The sequence below is a fragment of the Ochotona curzoniae genome, unplaced genomic scaffold (genome assembly GCF_017591425.1).
Source record: "Ochotona curzoniae isolate NIBS_2020 unplaced genomic scaffold, NIBS_Ocur_1.0 patch188, whole genome shotgun sequence".
NCBI lineage: Eukaryota > Metazoa > Chordata > Mammalia > Lagomorpha > Ochotonidae > Ochotona > Ochotona curzoniae.
Window position 1 is genome coordinate 341,139 of NW_024466737.1, and position 14,525 is coordinate 355,663.

The 14,525-nt window shown below is 39.6% G+C and overlaps 1 protein-coding gene across 2 annotated transcripts in view; it reads left to right on the top strand.

The window, feature by feature from the left end:
• The window catches only part of LOC121166638 (neuroendocrine convertase 2), a 214,759-nt gene that overhangs the window by 22,410 nt on the left and 177,824 nt on the right, over positions 1 to 14,525 (top strand). The window contains exon 2 of one of the 2 annotated variants that reach the window (XM_040995856.1): positions 2,889 to 2,993. The exons of the other annotated variant lie outside the window; for it this stretch is intronic. Coding sequence (XP_040851790.1) covers positions 2,889 to 2,993 — 105 coding nt within the window. The remainder of the gene's footprint in view (positions 1 to 2,888; positions 2,994 to 14,525) is intronic. 2 annotated transcript variants of the gene reach the window in all.

Genomic DNA, 14,525 nt, shown 5'->3' on the forward strand with positions numbered 1-14,525 from the left:
TGAAAAAATGCACCACTGAGTAACCAACACATGGGTGACAAAAAGGAAATACAAAAGTCTCTTGGGAAAAATGATGCCACCATGTAATCCATGAGACAGCAATGAATTTGACAAGAGAAAAGAAAGTATTTGGAATAAATAAAACTGAAATAAAAACATCAAAACACATGGGATGCAGCCAAAAAAAAAAAAAAGTATGGATCAGATTATTGAAGTTACACTTTCCATGCTGGTTTCCTTATATAAGAGAGAACATATGGTATTTGTTCTTTTGTGATTGACTCATTTCACTGAGCATAATGCTCTCTAGTTGGGACCACCTAGTTGTAAATAGCATAATTTCATTCTTCTTAATAGCTGAATAATACTCCATGGAGTAGATGTACCACAATTTCTTTAACCACTCTTCTTTGGATGCACGTCTTTGCTATTGTGGATTGTGCTGCTGCAAATACAGGATTACATATCTCCTTCTCATATGCAGATTTCATTTCTATTGGGTATATTCCTAGGAGCAGGATAGCTGGGTCATATGGCAGATTTATTTGCAATTCTCCAAGCTCTTATATCAGGTCACCACCTAGAGACACATGTTGCACACACAAGATGTTGCTTGGCCTAGTCTGAGTTGGCCCACCTCCTGTCTTGGCAGGTACAGTGGCCTTACCCAATCAACCCACACCCATTCCATATCTTACTGCTGGGTGCTACAGCCCAGACACACGTGGTCCGCCCACAGACCCAGCTCTCCCGTGATTCAGCAGGAGCCAAGACCTAGCCCAGCCTGTCCTATACCTACCCTGGCTCTCATAAGCACCAGTAGGTACTGGAACCTAGCAGAGTCTGGCACACCCTAGACCCAGTCCACACCCATGCCGAAGGATACTGCAGCCATGTCCAGCCCAGTTCACCATCCCCATTGCAACTCTGTCACTCACTAATGGGAACTGCAGTCCAGCTGGGCTGTCTTCTTAGCTCCCTGACCAAGCTGGCTCCCAGTCACAGATCTTGCTCATGCTCGTGATTGCTCCAATTCTTCCTGGCATGACCCATCACCCAGCTTGACCTTTGCATAGATGATAAAGCCTGGTTTTCCCCTAGTCCCAACTTTTGTCAGTGAGTGCTGTAGCCTACCCCTGCCCCACCTGCCCATTCTTGCCTTTCATACAAACCAGTAGGTGTGATAGCCTCACCTGGTGCAGCAGAGCCTGCACCCCATCCTGGCTCTTGCACATGTCAGTGTGTGCCAATTTGACCTCATTCTGACCAATCCACCCCTCAAGAGCCAACCCGCACACCTGTCAAGGAGTGAGGCAGTCCTTCCTTGCCTGACCAATACCCAGCTGACTTACATGCTCACCAGTGGGAGCTATGGCCCACCAGGTGAGTTCCCCACGTTTCCCTCACCAGACCCACTCCCATACCCAGATTTCATATGTGCCAGCAGTTGGTTAGGCCCTTACCTGACACAGTCTAACCCCCAATGTCAGCCTTTGTGGGTGCTGGTGGATTTTGCAGCCTGGCTGCCCCACACCCAATTGTTAGATGCACCTGTGGGTGCTGCAGCCTGTTCCAGCCCAGCCTGTTTCCAACCCTAGTACCTATGAATGATGATGAGTTCCATGGTCATGATTAGCTTGAACAGTCACAACTCCCAGCCCTTGAGCAAGCCAGATGGAGTTGCAGTCCCACAGGGGTAAGCCCACAATTCCCCAGAGAATCTGCTCCCAGACCCAGCTCTACTGCATGCTGCGTATGGCCCAGACTGACATGATCCTACCCTGCTCCAACACTTACTGGCAGATACTATAATAGAGCCTTGCCAGACAGGTTCCCCAGCAATGGCTTGCATGTGTGGTTGGTACTAACAAGCCCAGCTAAGATCTCCTGTATAGGTGGGTATATTGGTTTGGCCCTGAAAGGCCCTCCAGTTTTCCTCCTCCAAACCACCCGGTCTTGCCTTTTCATTTATCTGTAAGTGCAGTAGCCTGGTTGTTGGAAATCATTCCTCACCTGTCACATTTTCCCTCAGCAATCCTCCCTCCTACAAATCCCCAGACCTCCTTCCCTGAGCAATCCACAAACCCCATGCACTCAAATGCACAGATCTGAAACCCAGTCCTCCAGCAGTGTGCTGTGCCACCCTGGTGTCCTATGTGCCTACCTGTGGCCCCAGACCCAATTTACTGTTGTGCCAGTATCTGCCCTTAACCACCAACATATCTTAAAAAAAAAAAAAGAATAGAATTGGCAACTAGGATGATACACTGGTATATTTAACATAAATTTGGTGTTAAAGCAGGTCCAGGATGCCTACCAGCTATTAGCTGCTTTTCTCCCACCAGAGTAGCACTTGGCATCACGGACTTCATCTCCTGGCATGAAAGAGTCAGGAGCTCTTCCAGGTCCCCCATGCGGGTGCAGGGTACAAAGGATTTGGGACATCCTTGACTGCTGTTCCAGGCCACAAGCAGGGAGCTGGATGGGAAACAGGGCCACCGAGATTAGAGCCAGCGCCCATATGGGATCCTGGCGCATGCAAAGTGAGGACTTTAACAACTATGCTATTGCGCTGGGCCCAGCAGAATAATTCTTTAGTAATCAAATACTAGTCGAAGAGAAAAGAGTGGACAATGCCATATTAACATGGATATAAACATAAGAGTTCAGAGAAAAGATGCAGTACTCAAAGGGTGTGTAGAAACTAAAAATGAGGGAATAAATAGAAGATGAGAACCAGTAAGCAAGCAAGAAGAAAAAAAGTACTCTGCTAGGTAATCAGAGGGCCAAATATGCAGGAGTTTAATCCTGTGCAGACCCAGCTTAGTTGCCCCTGTGCCTGGTGCAGCCCCAGAAATTAATCATACCTTGTGTCTGATTCTCCACAGCTCCCCTTCACTGAAGGTCTATACCACTTCTATCACAATGGTCTTGCAAAGGCCAAGAGAAGACGCAGCCTACATCACAAGCAACAGCTGGAAAGAGACCCCAGGGTGAGTTTTCCCTGGAAATCTGCCTTCCATTCTCTATGCTAAAACTGAGGGGGTGAAGAGGGCTTGGGCAGTGAACTTTGAGGTAAAGGAATTTCATGTACATTCGTAGGACATGGATTCCTTTGCAGAGGACATCATGGACTCTCTGCTTCTGTCTTGTTCATATTATTATTATTAGCTGAGGTCTTTTGTAGGGCCTTGGAGAGAAGGAAATGTTGGTTAACATCTTTTACTGGTTGTCTCATTGTTCATTTGCTTGTGAGGACTTGAATTTGCCGGGGGACATGTTTTGGCTTATGATGGATGGGAAGATACCCGGCAAGTTAATAAGTTATTCTGTGGAAGGTTGATGCTGGTGAAACCACAGGCTCTGAAGAGGCTGTCATGCACCATATTGTGAATAGGTCAGCACAGAGCACACATGGACTTTCCAGTAGTCATGGATGGTTGTAGACATGGGATCAACTCAGCCTTTCTTTTCATTCTATGTTCTCGCGCACTGATCTAATTTATCCCTCACACCTCAACTATCTTCCTGATGCTTATTACCCCTATTTTTTATTTCCACTTTTTTCTTAGTCTTGAACTCCATGTCTCATTTCCTCCTACTAATGCAACTTCCCCCAGTAAAGCATATTATTATAGCCAACAAGGCAGCTAATCTTTCAGTGTTCTTGTTCCCTACTTCCCTGAACATGAATTTTGATCATCGTTGAATTCCCTCATGCAGTCTATCACCATCCCCACTTACCTACACATTATTCATCGTATTGTTTAGATCCGGACTTCTCTCATGCAGCTCACTAAGCTGCAAATCAACAATCTAGGCAAGTCAGTCTCCTTGCATTGAAGGCAGATAATTTCTTGCCAACCCTCTTGGGGAAGAGTTAATGAAAAGTGGGTCACACATCTGAATTAGGGATTTGCACATGAAATTTCTTCTGAGCAAATGGAATCCAGAAACTGGTTCTTGTGAGGCTTTTCATACAAACATTTCCCTGGGTTTGAGCTTTGATTAGGAATGTAAATGACACAGGCTCCCAAGCAGATCACCAACTAACAGGCCAGAGGCAATTTTTCTTTAACTCCTCAATTCAAGAGTTCACACTATCCCTGCAGTGGAATTTCTGCTCTAGGAAACACTTCATAAGAAGAGCCAGATTGGTGCTGCTGGCCAATGGCAAGCATTCTCCAAGTTTCTGTTGTGAAAAAAGGCACTGCTACCTAGGAGTGATAGAATCTTGGTGCTAGTTGTACAAATTCATTGACTGACAATATGATACTATACTTCCTATCTTTGTCTATACCTGTAATACCATGTTGCACATAAATAGAACACTAAACTTGTAACCGTTACTAAAAGACAATACTACTGTAAGAATGTGGAAGAAAGGGCCCGGCACAGTGGCTGAAGTCCTCAACTTGCACGCACCAGGATCCCATATGGAGGCTGATTCTAATCCCAGCAGCCCCACTTCCCTTCCACCTCCCTGCTTGTGGCCTGAAAAAGCAGTCAAGGATGGCCCAAAGCCTTGGGACTCTGAACCATGTGGGAGACACAGAAGAAGCTCTGGGCTCCTGGCTTCAGATTGGCTCAGCTCTGGCTATTGTGGCCACTTGGGGAGTGAATCAGTGGATGGAAGATCTTCCTCTCTGTCTCTCCTCCTCTCTATATATCTGACTTACTAATAATAAAAAAAAAGAAAAAGAAAAGAATTTGGGAGGAAAAGGTGGCAGGGGGACAACAGGGAAGAGGAGGGGAGAGTTCCTATACTTACAAAACTGTATCATGGAAAATAATAAAAAAATTTAAAAATTCATTGCTGGAGAACCAGATGAGAGCAGCTATCTCACGAATGAATCCAGGATGAGCAGCAGTAGACAAAGACCATTCTAGTGTGGTGCACTGTGACATTGGTCTCCCCTACACTTCATCTCCATCTAATTATATATTGTGTGTGTGTATTTTATTTTCTTTTTATTGTTTTCCTTTTATTTATATATTTTCCTGAAAATTCCACTTTGTTTTTTCTTCCATGACTAAAGGCACTGTCTCAAGACAATCTGTTCTCTCAAAAAAAAAAAAAAAGAGCACATAAGTGAACTAAGAGTAGAAAGAAACAGATACTTATTTTGCTTAAGTTAGGAAGGTAAACTGAAGAACAGTATAAATAAAAAACTGCAGTTTGGAATAGAGACAATGTGGGATCACTCTGCTAAACTTTTGCTCATTTTAGCATTTTTTGACAGAATCCTGAGACGCTGACCCTGAAAACAAATGCAGAGTGATTTTTTTTCAAAAAACAAGAAGTAAATAAAGACTAGAGACTGGGAATTTCAATTATTTATCTTTCAACTCAAAATATTATCTTTCGTCACTACAAGAGGCATCTGCTCCTCCTTTGTTACCTACTGTGACAAAGGTAGCCCGCTGGCTCTGCCAGGCTTGGGTATGCATCTGCCCTGCTGGTGAAGGCAGACGGAAGAGAGCACAGAAGCTAATACAAGCTAATACCTGCGTGCCCTGGATCTTTGCTCTGCCTTCTCATCAAGGCTAAATATCACAAAGGTCAAATGTTGAGGTTAAATGTGACGAAGGTTAAATGTCATTAGGAAACTCACTGCAGGAAATAAATCAATAAATAAATCACCAATATCACGTAATTCTTGGCAAATATGCATATATATGTGTGCACACACACAAATATATATGTATATCATGACTGCTCTTTCAAAAACATTAGGTTAAAAATAAATTTCTCCCTTCGTGATGTTTTTGTAATTGTCTACTTTGAGTATCTGCTAATAGCAATGTATGTTGTTGATTGTTACGAAACAAAAATCATTGACTACGAACAATCTAAGAGTAATAAGAATTCTTCCCTTGTGGGTATACAGACATTTTAAAAAGGGTAAACTCTTGTTTTTTTTTAATCCAGTCTACTACTCTGTAACATTTGATTGATGAATTTAAGCCATTTACATTCAGGGTTAAAAAAAAAAAAACAGCTATTTGTTGTCTACAGAAGCCATATCTTACCAACAAAGATCAGCAGAAACTATATCTCATGGATTCTGATTTTTTTTTAAGTTTCATCTCTTCAAAACACTTTTTATTAAATTCTTTACTGACTCATAGATCATACAGTAGCATCATTTTCTTCAAGAAGGTTCTTGATTTTTTTTTCATTTCTTCAGTGACACATTAGTCATTCAGTAACATGTTATTTAACTTCATAGCATTATAACTGTCATTTTTTCTTCCATTTTTTATTTTATTTCATGGGTTTTCATTTAAGAGTATGTATAGTAAATGTATAAGAGACTACCATAGTCAGTAGCATGTTGTTTAACTTCATGGCATTGTAAACTTCTGTTTTTCTTCCTGTTGTTGATTTTGTTTTGTGGCTTTTCATTTACAATGCAGTATTCATCTGCTGTACTTCCAGATCAAAGATGGAATCTCAATGAAACTGTGAAATACATCTTGACAAAAGTTATTGGACTCTCTGCCTTGTCCATGCCAGCAATGATGGACTTACGACTATGAATAACTATTCTATTGTAATAATATAGGGGAACTCAGTAGGGGGAAGATTTTGAGGAGGGGATAAAGCAAATCCCAGAGCCTATGGAATTTTATCATAAAATGATGATGATGATGATAACTTAAACAAACGGGCAAAGTCTAAGTGTGAGATATCCCAATTTGAAGGCTACCAAGCACATTCAAATGGAATGGGAAAAAATCAATAAAAGTATAAAAAGGAAAGAGGAAGAACCAAGGACACATAGGAACTTTTGATCCAGATGTTTAACTCTAATGTAGAGGTTTCCAATTAGGCTTTATGAAGCAAGAGTTTAAGGGTAGGTTATTTCATCAATCTCTGAAGCATATTATCACCATGACCTATCAAATTCATCCATGCTTTTCGTCTCAGCTTCCTTCTTCTTCCTGACTCAGCCCTACTTTATTGGCCTCTCCCAATCACTGTCCACAGATTGTAAAGGGAAATGCAAAGTCCAAAACAGCATGCAATTAATACAGGATTCTCTGAGCTGCCGCAAAGTCTCAGAGCTGGACCTGCATAACAGTATTTTGATCAAAGAAACTGCCATGATTTGCTACCAACCTCAAGAAACAAAGAGAAAGAAAGCCCAAGTAACTTATTTGAGTTGTGTTGGGTTCAGAACATAAATTTCAATGATGTTTGTCTTCAATTTAGCACCCAAATTTAATGTTAAAGGGAAATGAGAAAAAGACTAGAAATAAATTGCTGTTTATAATATGCTCATTTTTGTTTATCAGTATATAGGACAATAGGTAAGAAAATAGGTTCTGAAGTAGATTATTCAAAAAATACTCTCTTGTCTTTACAGTTCGCTTTGCTAAAAGATTACCTGAGTATCATCATTTATATGCTAAAAAGTAAAATTGTTTCATTTATTTTTGTGCTTTCATTGCCTAGTGCAGCACTGAGCATTTAATAAATATCCAGTAAGTAGCTGTCAAATGAATAGATGATTAATATTTTCCTGTTAGAATTCTAATCCCTGGAACCGTATCGTTCTTCTTATCTTACATTTTTAACCTTATTCTAAATTATGCATCCATTAGGAAAAGACACAAAGCCTTCTCTCTACCTCCTCCTATAGGTACATTCTTAAATGTGGACAAGGCAAATCATTATCATTCCAAGTCTTCCTGGAAAATCAGTTTTAAAATTTTAAGGTCCAATATTACTATGTGTTCTTGTCCATATTCCCAGGGAACAGCTAGCTACTAAAGCAAAAATTATGTGTCTGGAATTTTTTTTCACAGTTAAAATAATTTAAAGGTATAATAAATAAACTCAAAGTTGTAATAAAGTAATAAAATTAAACTGTCTTGTCAGCAGTGGGGTCAAAACAAATACTAACTGGCCAAAACCCCTGTGAGACTTAAACTTCAGCTACAGCAGATTCAACAAATCTTGAAGCCAAACCTAATTACGGCCCATAGTCAACATCAAAGCCCTGTACCTTCTCCAAGTATTTGAAAAGCTGCTGGAGAACAGATTTATTTAAGATAATATTTGTTTCACAGACTGTCAGACCATACTTGCACTTCTGAAACAGAGTGTTGGAATGAAATAGATTTTAAAATGTGAAGGACTGACATTGTTCTATGAGGAACACACACAAGTTGTGTGGAAGCCAAACAATTTAATAGAAAAAAAAAAAAAACCTTGAACTTCATTTGTTTAGAGACTTTATATTTGATTCAAAAATTACAAACATTTATTACTTTGGCTAAACAAGTTTACTGGACCATAGAACTCTTTCAAAAGTCTTTTTACACCTGTTCCAATTTTACATCTCAGAAACTTCTGTCAGTCCAATGGAAACTTCTCTTTAATCTACCATTTTAAAGAGTAGATGAGGTTTCCTTTTTATTCTATGTTTGAAATCTGTATCTTTCTAGTTTCTTGTTCATCCAAATGTCTTCATGAGTTTAATCATCATAAATGGCACTTAGTGATGTCATGGTTATGTGTTTTAATTCCCTTTGGTTTAATGCCACAATTTATTTAATAACCTTCATGAGTTGGTATTATGGGATAATGTAATCATTTCAAAGATCTTATAGAACTGTACCTCCATAGCAAAAGAAAAATTTCCTATTATTACTGGACATGAATCATGTGACTTGTTTGTAAAAATTAGAGCCAGTGTAGGAACCCGGCTTTGCTTGTCAATGGGATTTGATAATTCAATCTTTATACTGTTTTTTTAAATTGATTTATTTTTATGGTTGACAGAAGGTGAAAATGGTTTGCAATTGTTTCAGGTACTTCTCTAACAAGACAGATCTATTCAGATGTATTTAGATCTAATTCAATTAATGCATCTAGATCTAACTCAAGGACACAATTTAGCTACAATTAGTTAAGACCTTTTATGACTACATATAAATTTAATCAGAAAGATTAAATGTAGATAAAATGAAAAGGTGATCTAAAGAAGCTCATGAACTCCATGACAATAGCATAACAGTGTAATCACAATCCACACTCAGTAAAGAAAACTGGACCCTCAACAGTTCAAAGCAAGCAATGACCTTCTCCCACCACAGTTCAATAAAATGCCACAAACTCTTAACTTCCAATTCTTTTTAAATATCTAGAATTAGTCAGAATCGTTCATGATAGGAGTATGCCACTATTAGGTATTGTGGCAAAGCTCTTATTTCTTCTGATTTATGTTACTTAAATATTTGACTATTTAAACATTGGAGAAGAGAAGAAAAACGCACATTTATCCTTTGAAATATCAACTTTCAAATAGAAAATTTCCTGGAGGAAAACACCCTCCTTTACTTTTATCTTAATCAAACCTCCCTCTGGTGGATAACTAATACAATTTCAGATATTTTCTACATAGGATTTCTACATAGGATTTACCCAGGAACTGGGTAAGAGAAAGAAAGACAGAAGGAGAGAGAGAGAGATGCTTTCAGCACTCTTAAAAAAAGAATGGAGATCCACACAATAGGCTATTTTATTTTATTGATGGTTCATATTTATGAATACAATGTGATTGTGCAAAAATGTATGCATTCATTGAGTGATAACTGAATCAGGTTAGCACTTAACATTTCTAAATTGTTTATTGATGCCTAAAAGGTTTTCATATGTGTGGGGGAATAGTGTGACATTTCAAGTAATGTACACAATATGTCAACTCTCTCACCCCATCACTACTCCATTCATTCTGTCTTTAACCTCCTCTCTTCTATTTATCACAAAACATATAACAATTTATTGTGAACTCTCTAGCGAACCCACTGTGCTGTGTAACATAAGAACTTACTCCTTCTATGTAACTGTGCTTTTGTTCCTGTTATTCAACCTCCCTCTAGTTCCATCACCCCTCTACCTTTCCCAATCCCTGGTAATCACTAGAAAAGGCTTTTTTTCCTCCTCATACTTATTGAGGATAACGGTTATGAAGTTTGAAATTTTGATATGCTGCTCTAAGCAATGTAAAGGAATTTTCCAATTAAGTCTTTCCTGTGCTTCCTATCTGTAACTTCTGTTTCAGCGGGGCCATGCAGGTAACTAAGATATCTTCCTCCCCATTTCTTATTGTGAGCATTACAGGAAATTGAATTTCATCCACAATCCACTGGATGTGGCAGAATCACAAAAGTAACCCCACAGGGAATGGGATAAAAATTCTGACCAATGTTTCACTTTCCAGAACATTTGACATGTCCTCTGAGGCCAAGGGTTCTCACTATACTAACAAACACCATTGTCTTCTCTACTGTCCTCCTCCAAAGATTGCATCAAACTTCAGCAGAAAACACAAATCTTTAGCTGAGAGATGCAAGTAGAGTCATTTCTGCCTCCACTTACTATCATTGATGCCCAAAATAGTTTTCTAGATCCCAAGGTAAGAGATCAGCAAGGGTGCTCCCCTCACTTATGGTGCTTTTTATGAGTGACTTGCTAGCACTGGGAGACGTGTGGTGGAGAAAAAGGGAGGAAAATCCAGGAGAGTTAGGACTGCATTCATGCCCTCCGCCTATGGGAAAAGTTTATCCCTAACTCACTGCTTCTAGCAGGCAGTAGGGAGCAACTTTCATCATCTCCTCTGGGCATTGCAGATGTGCAGGCTTCCCACCCAAAAAGCTGCTGCTGGGGCTATAATTAACTATTTATGGGAAACAATGAAAGATTCTTTACTATAGAAAAGCATGGGGAAAACTGCTAGTGAGTAAGTCTGGCTCTTCTTTCTCACTCCCAAGCATTATGAGCACATTCTAAAATAATAGCCTCTGTTTGCTGTAGCCAGTGCAGGAAAGGCATGAGCACAGTGATGGGCATGGTACAAGTAAGCTCAGAAATCACTGGGAAGGTTTTTTTCTTTTCTGCAGAAGAAAGTCTAATAAGCCCCACAGTAAAGGAAAGCAATGTGGGGAGAAGAATAGGGTATGCTTCATCTGTCTAATTTGCGAGGCAAAATCTGGGCTCCCAAATATTGTAGGACTTCCTGCAAAAACACCAAGTTCTTCTGAATGTCCTCATGAGGTCCCTTCACTAACCTTCCCCAAGACACAAAAGAAAATGTGCTTATATATTATCTAACATGTCTATCATATTTCTAAAAGTGATTATTTTGAGCCTGTTTACTAAATTCAACAATCTAATTTTTTAATCTAGTGGCTTGCTGGCAAATAATTTATTCACTTAACAAGCATTTATTGAGCTCAAACTATAGTCTGGGTACTATTTTGTGTACTGAGATATGACAGTAAACAAAGTTGACAAAATCTTCTCCTCTGATCTTGTATACTTGGAAAAATGGGAGAGACAAACACAGAAAAAGAGATTAACAGAAGCAGTTACATGGCTGGTGGTGAAGGTACTATGGGAGTATGGGAAAGAAGGCATGCCCTTGGAAGGGAATTTCTACTTAGTAAAAGGTGCTGTGGCTGTGTACTCTGGTACAGTGCTTAAATATAGAGCACAGAAAGTCAGGAAGGCGCATGCTTTCAGGAAGCAAGAGAAGGCCTAGAGTCCAAGGCATACTTGACTGTTCTAGCAACAGCAGGAATGCCTTTAAGTCCACAAAGGAATGAGGCAAGGATACAGTCAGACAGCAGAGGCAGAGCAAGATCATAGACAATGTTATAGGACAGATAAAGAACTTTGCATTGACCCTTAATGAGATGACATTCCTCTGCCTCTAGGTGAATCATAAACTGTGGAGCGGGTTCAGGAATGGATGGGACAAGTAGAAACCAATGAGATCAAGGGAAAGGGATTGCAATATTCCAGAAGAGAAAAGCTGGTGACTTAAATCAGGATCGAAGTGGAGGAGAAGGAGAGAAATAAGTAAGATGTGTGGGTGTACTGTGAAGCTAGAGTCCTGAAATTTGTTGATGAATTAGCTAAAGAACCGCAGAGAAAAAGAGAAGGCAGGAGTCATTCCAAACTTGTTGGCTTGAGTCATTTTATGTAAGTCTAACACTGAAGGAAGGAATGCATTGCTGGAGAGTAGGTAGGGAATAAAGGGTTTAGTCTGATGCATGCTAATACTTGAGGTTTGCTGTAAGTATTCCATAAAGATGCAAAATAAACAAATAAATAGATATAAGATCTAGAAGGATATCAGATTTGAGGATATAAATTAGGATCATTTATATATTGGTAATAATTCAGTGTCCTAAGGTAATGTAAAATTACCTAAAAACTTGGCATAAACAGAATAGAAAAGTTGGAGATTGAGTGTTGGAGAACTCTAAAATATATAATTCAGAAAATTCCTGGGGACCAGCACAGGAGAGGAGTCACAAGTAATAATAGAAAAAGAATCCGCTCAAAAGAAGACCTAGTTGTGGTCAATGAATCCTACCTCATCTAAATATTATCAGAGTATTGATTATTCCTATTATTTCATATTGAGCATACCCATTTCTTCAGTTTTTTCTTTGTAACGTACTTTTCAAACTCTTTCACAAAGGATATCAATATTCAATTCATGGTATATACATTCAGTTCACAGAATGAAAATAACAACATAAAATATTTTTAGACTTCTCAATTGCTGTCTGTTTTAAAGCAAGAAGTCACATTTAACACGAAATGATAAGAATTAAGCTTTGAAGGCTTCCAGTCTGATTAGACAATATCTCAGAACCAAGTGGATTCTGTAAGTTAGCGACCACAAAGTTGCCAGGAAACCCTTTGACAACTCAAAATGAGAATCTGAAGACCACTTTTTAAGTTTTACGAAGCTATAAACCTTCCAAGAGTGACTGGAAACCAAAAGGGACAATGTGTACACTCCCGTCCCCCACCACACACACACCCAGCTAAGCAAAATAAAATCCAAGCTATGCTGGTGTAATCTTGATCATATTTTCAGGGGTTTCAGATGCAGGTCATAAAATAATCCCCTGTTAATATTCAAAATCTATCTTGAAAGTAGTTTCTCGCTGGTTTAAAGTGTATTTTATTCAACATTTAGCTGCAAGAGACTTTAAATGCTTCTTTTTTGTTAAGATTTGTTTACTTATTTTAAATGTCAGAGTAACAGAGAGACGGACAGAGAAACAGAGAGATCTTCCATCTGCAGATAGCCACCGGAACCAGGAGTGTCACCCAGGTTCTCTATGTAAGTGGCTGGGGCCCAAACACTTGGGCTGTTACTTTCTCCCAGGGCATTAGCAGGGAGATAGATTGAACATGAACCAACAGAGACACAAACCAATGCCCTTATTGGATGCTAGCGTGGCCGGTGCCTCTACTAGCCCTATAAATATTTCTTAACAATATAAATAAGCAGTTAAAAATGTATGTCTGTTGAAGTGCAGAATATTCTTCCTCAGGTAATGTTTTGTGAGACAAAGGTGTGAGGCTGGAAATGCCTCAGAAAGGTTTTAAGAAATACTCTTACGGCTTTTTCCAGCATCTGTAAATTGCTGTAGTCATTTCTCCCTTTATGATACCCATTGGCATGTTTGTGATCCCATCCTCATCCAAACACAGGCTTCATGTTTTTAAATTCCAATCAAGGGAATTTTGAAGATGAGTGAAAGTGAATTTCTGCCATTTCCAGCTATTTCAGTCTTGTGGGTTCAGAAGAGGATAAGAGAAGTGAAGCCAGGGCTAGAGTAAACAGCAGTTAGACAAAGAGATTCATGTCTGAGTAAAAAACCCAATTGCTGGAGTTTATCTAATTGATTTGCCATTATCTGAACCAAAAATGGTGTTTTCCATCTTCTCTACACCAAGTATGTCCTATTTAGCAATAAAGAACTGATTGCCTGAGGGGGGAAAAACAGGTAAGGCAAAACAATTTTCCATCTTCCATTCCCTCAAAAAAGGGACAGCAGCCCCTCCACCCAAGTAAAGAATTCCTTAATGGATGACAGTTTGTAAGGACGCCTTAGAGAACTGACCTGAGAAATCCCTCCAGGGAACAGAAAAAATGCAGAACAATTAGAACCTATGATGTGGATAGGGACTTAAATAATTCTTTATCTGGAGAAAAGAAGTGTGAGGGAGAGATGCGATGTGAGGATAGTCTTGGGTGCTTGTATTAGTCCTAACACCAACTGTGTTTCCTCCAGGAAACCTTTTCACCAATCTTCAATTCCCTCACCTGCACAGTGAGGAGTGCAAATGAACTGTTCTCTAAAATCCCCCCCCTTGGGACCCACATAGCAGTGTTACAGAGTTAAGCTGATTCCTGAAATGCTGGCATCCCATATGCTTCCAGTTCCAGCTTCTTTGTTTCCCATCCAGCTTCCCCTTAATGCACTTGGGAAGACAGGAAGGCAGTTTGAGAACAAGGCTTCAACATGATTGGGGCCATTTGGAGAATAAAAGAGCAGATGAAAGATCTCTAATCTCTAGCTCTACTTTCAAGTATCCCTCTCTCTCTCTCTCTCTCTCTCTCTCTCTCTCTCTTACGCACACACACACACACACACACACACACACTGTAAAGAATGCCTAATATCTGAGATTTCAGGAACAA